This window comes from Manacus candei, unplaced genomic scaffold (genome assembly GCF_025592945.1).
Source record: "Manacus candei isolate 608988 ecotype Guabito, Panama unplaced genomic scaffold, ASM2559294v1 h1tg000431l, whole genome shotgun sequence".
In the NCBI taxonomy this organism is placed as follows: Eukaryota; Metazoa; Chordata; class Aves; order Passeriformes; family Pipridae; genus Manacus; species Manacus candei.
This window is the reverse complement of record NW_026138479.1, coordinates 25,248-30,028: the sequence shown is the minus strand read 5'-3', so window position 1 is coordinate 30,028 and position 4,781 is coordinate 25,248. Positions and strand designations below refer to the sequence as shown.

Sequence of the window (4,781 nt, the reverse complement as noted above, 5' to 3'; positions counted from 1 at the left end):
CCCCCAGGATGCCCCCACCGTGCCACCCCCTGTCTCCCGTGTGCTGTGTCCAGACCCCCAGTACTCCCAGCCCCCCAATACCCCCCAGTCCCCAGATACTCCCCAGTACCCCCAATTCCCCTGACACCCCCCTAACCCCTGTTTCCCCCCCCCCCCCCCAGCCCCTGGGATGCCCCCACCGTGCCACCCCCCATCCCCTGCTGCGTTGTGTCCAGACCCTCAGTACCTCCCAGACCCCCAACACCCCCAAATTCCCCTGATACCCCCCAGCTCCCCAGTGCCCCCCAGTATTCTCTAACCCCTGGTTTTCCCCCCCCAGCCCCTGGGACACCCCCCGCCGTGCCACCCCCCCCATCCCCTGTGTGCTGTGACCAGACCCCCAATACCCCCAAACTCCCTTGATACCCCTCAGTCCCCAGATAGTCCCCAGACCCCCAAATACCCCCCTAACCCCTGTTTTTCCCCCCCACAGCCCCCAGGATGCCTGCCCCGTGCCGCCCGCCGTCCCCCCTTCGCTGTGTCCATACCCTCAACACCCCCCCAGTCCCCAGATAGTCCCCAGCTCCCCAATACCCCCCTAACCCCTGTTTTTTCTCCCCCCCACAGCCCCCCGGGATGCCTGCCCTGTGCCACCCTCTGTCCCCCCTGCGCTGTGTCCATACCCCCAGACCCCCCCAGCCCCCCAATACCCCCCTAACCCTGTTTTCCCCCCACAGCCCCCGGGATGGCCCGCCCCCGTGCTGCCCGCCGTCCCCATACCCCCAATACCCCTCAGTACCCCCAGTACCCCCTAACCCCTGTTTCTCCCCCCCACAGCCCCCGGGATGCCCGCCCCGTGCCGCCCGCCGTCCCCCCTGCGCTGCGTCCAGGCCCCTGAGCGCCCTCCTGGCCCTGTCTTTGGCCGCGGCCGCCGGCCCGTGGCTGCCGGGCGAGGGCGACGGCTGCCTGTCTGCCCTGGGCCCTGTCCTTCGTGCTCACCCTCCTCCTCCTCGCCAACGACGCCTTCCGCCGGCCGCCGCCCCGCCCGCGACGTGCCGCTGGCTCTGGCCTGCGCCGCCGCCATGGCCTGCGCCGCCGCCACCGTCCTGTGGCCGCTGGGCCACCTGCGGGGCAACGAGGGCGGCCAGGGCCGGCCCCGCGCCCTCCGCGCCGCCGCCGCCGCCTTCTCGGCCGTGGCCACGCTGGCCTACGCCGCCGAGGTGACCCGCGACCGCGCCCGGCCCGGCGAGGCCGCCCCGTACCTGGCCACCCCCTCGGGGCTGCTCAAGGTGGCCGAGGCCTTCCTGGCCCTGCTGCTGCTGGGGCTGGCGGCCGAGCTGGGCGCGGCCTCGGGCCCCGGCGGCCTGGCGCTGGTGCCTGGGCATCTTCTGCGTGGTCCCTTCGTGCTGGGCGTGCTGCTGGTGGGCGGCTGCCTGCTGGGCTGGGGCTGGTGCGGGTGGATGCGGGACCCCGAGGGGCTGCGCTGGGGGCTGGGGGTCTACGCGGGGCTGGGGCGTGGTGGCCTACGGGGCGGCCACGGTGCTCTGGGCGCTCTACGGCTTCTCCGAGGACATGGGGGGCCGGGCGCGCCGGCCCTACAACTGCTCCCCCCGCCTGCCCCTGGGACAGGGACCGTGCTCGTGGCCGTGGCTCAGCGGCCTCAACCTCGTGGCCTTCGGCGTCGACCTGGGCCAGACGGGCAGGCTGGTGCTGCTCCGGGCGTGAGGGGGGGGTACCCCCGGGGGCGGTGGGGGACCCTAAAGGGGGTCTGGGGGGCAACCCCCGGGGTGGGATCGGGCTCCTAAAGGGGTGCTGGATCCTCCATGGGGCAGGCTTGGGGACCCTTATTGGGGTCTGGGGGCACCCCCGGGGTGGGATCGGGCTCCTAAAGGGGTGCTGGATCCTCCATGGGGCAGGATTTGGACCCTTATTGGAGTCTGGGGGCACCTCCTGGAGGGATTGGGACCCTAAGGGGGGTCTGGGGGTCACCCCCCGGGGTGGGATCAAGGCTCCTCAAGGGGGTCCTGGATCCTCCATGGGGCAGGCTTGGGACCCTTATTGGGGGTCTGGGGGTCACCCCTGGGGTGGGTTTCAGGCTGCTAAAGGGGTCCTGGATCCTCCTTGGGGCAGGATTTGGGACCCTTATTGGAGTCTGGGGGGCACCTCCTGGAGGGGATTGGGATCCTAAGGGGGGGTCTGGGGGGCACCCCCGGGGTGGGATCGGGCTCCTAAAGGGGTGCTGGATCCTCTGCAGGGCAGGATTGGGACCCTTATTGGGGTCTGGGGTCACCCCCTGGGGTGGGATCAGGCTCCTAAGGGGGTCCTGGATCCTCCATGGGGAAGGATCTGGTGCTTACGGGGGTCTGTGAGTACCCTGGAGTGGGATCAAGTGCCTGAGGGGGGCCATGGATCCCCCCGGGGGAATATTGGGATGCTAAGGGGGGGTCCTGGGGAGGGGGGAAACCACCAAGGCCTTAATTGGGGGGGGGGGGGGGGGGGCTGTGCTGTCATTAAAAAGATATTTCTGCTTCTTAATGAGCTGTTGTTGTGTCTGTGAGGGGAGACGGGGGAATGTGGGGGGGAAAGGGGGGAAATATGAGGGTAAATGGTGGGAAATGTGAGGGGAAAAGGGTGGGGAAATGTGAGGGGGAAAGGGAGGGAAATGTGAAGGGAAAATTGGTGGGGAAATGTGAGGGGAAAAATGGTGGGAAATGTGAGGGGAAAATGGTGGGAAACGTGAGGGGAAAATGGAGGGAAATGTGAGGGGAAAATGGTGGGAAATGTGAGGGGAAAAGGGCGGAAAGGTGAGGAGAAAAAGGGAGGGAAAATGTGAGGGACAAAATGGCGGGAAAGGTGAGGGAAAATGGCAGGAAATGTGATGGGAAAAGGGCGAGAAATGTGAGGGGACAAAATGGCGGGAAATGTGAGGGGAAAAAGGGGCGGGAAATCATAGAATCACAGAATCAGCTGGGTTGGAAGGGACCTCTGAGATCATCAAGTCCAACCCTTGATCCAACCCCGCTGTGGTTCCCAGCCCATGGCACTGATGCCACATCCAGTCTCACCTTAAAAACCTCCAGGGACGGAGAATCCCCCACTTCCCTGGGCAGCCCCATTCCAATGGCTGAGCACCCTCCCTGCAAAGAATTCCTTCCTAATATCCAACCTGACCCTCCCCTGGCACAGCTGAAGGCTGAGCCCTCTTGTTTTACTGATCCCTGCCTGGGTGAAGAGACCAACCCCCCCCTGGCTCCCCCCCTCCTGTCAGGGAGTTGCAGAGAGTGAGGAGGTCTCCCCTGAGCCTCCTCTTCTCCAGGCTGAGCCCCCCCAGCTCCCTCAGCCTCTCCTCACAGCACTTGTGCTCCAGTCCCTTCCCCAGCCTCGTTGCTCTCCTCTGGACCTGCTCCAGCCCCTCCATGTCCTTCCTGAGCTGAGGGCCCAGAGCTGGACACAGCACTCCAGGGGTGGCCTCACCTGCGCTCAGTCCAGGCCAACAATCACTGCCCTGCTCCTGCTGCCACACTGTACCTGATCCAGGCCAGGATATGAGGGGAAAAGGGTGGGAAATGTGAGGGGAAAAGGGAGGGAAATGTGAGGGGGGGAAAGGGAGGGAAATGTGAGGGGAAATGGAGGGAAATGTGAGAGGAAAAGGGAGGGAAATGTGAGGGGAAAAGGGAGGGAAATGTGAGGGGAAAAGGGAGGGAAATGTGAGAGGAAAAGGGGGGAAATGTGAGGGGAAAAGGGAGGGAAATGTGAGGGGAAAAGGGAGGGAAATGTGAGGGGAAAAAGGGAGGGAAATGTGAGGGGAAAAGGGAGGGAAATGTGAGAGGAAAAGGGGGGGAAATGTGAGGGGAAATGGCAGCAAAGGTGAGGGGAAAAGGGGGGGAAATGTGAGGGGACAAAATGGAGGAAATGCGAGGGGAAAATGGAGGGAAATGTGAGGGGAAAAAGGTGGGAAATGTGAGGGGAAAAGGGAGGGAAATGTGAGGGGAAAAGGTGGGAAATGTGAGGGGAAAAGGCAGGAAACGTGAGGGGAAAAGGCGGGAAACATGAAGGAACAAAATGGAGGGAAATGTGAGGGGAAAAGGGAGGGAAATGTGAGGAGGGAAAAGGGAGGGAAATGTGAGGGGAAAAGGGCGGGAAATGTGAGGGGACAAAAGGGTGGGGAAATGTGAGAGAAAATGGCAGCAAAGGTGAGGGGAAAGGGGGGGGAAATGTGAGGGGACAAAATGGAGGAAATGCGAGGGGAAAAGAAGGGAAATGTGAGGGGAAATGGAGGGAAATGTGAGGGGGAAAGGGTGGGAAATGTGAGGGGATAAAATGGAGAGAAATGTGAGAAAATGGCGGGAAATGTGAGGGGGACAAAAATGGAGAGAAACGTGAGGGGAAAAGAAGGGAAATGTGAGGGGAAATGGAGGGAAATGTGAGGGGACAAAAGGGAGGGAAATGTGAGAAAATGGCAGGAAATGTGAGAGAAAATGGCGGGAAAGGTAGGGGATAAAATGGAGAGAAATGTGAGAAAATGGCGGGGAAAGGTGAGGGGACGAAATGGTGGGAAATGTGAGGGGGAAAGGCAGGGAAATGTGAGGGGGAAAAGGGAGGGGAAATGTGAGGGGAAAAGGGGGGAAATGTGAGGGGAAAAGGGAGGGAAATGTGAGGGGAAAAAAGGGCGAGAAATGTGAGGGGGAAAATGGCAGGAAATGTGAGGGGAAAAGGGAGGGAAATGAGTGGAAAAGAGGGATAAATGTGCCCCCCCCAATTCCTCAGGTGCCCCCCAAAAGTGAAGAGCAGAGTCGAGGGGC

At 62.5% G+C, this 4,781-nt stretch overlaps 1 protein-coding gene across 1 annotated transcript; it reads left to right on the top strand.

Annotated features, from left to right (window-relative positions):
• The first annotated feature begins 824 nt into the window (after nt 1–824).
• Nucleotides 825–1,704, top strand: LOC127465560 (myeloid-associated differentiation marker homolog). The gene is given in 7 exon segments (XM_051776062.1): nt 825–872; nt 874–954; nt 956–1,024; nt 1,026–1,334; nt 1,336–1,374; nt 1,377–1,490; nt 1,492–1,704. Coding segments are annotated over 7 exon segments (873 nt in total).
• The last annotated feature ends 3,077 nt before the right edge of the window (nt 1,705–4,781 follow it).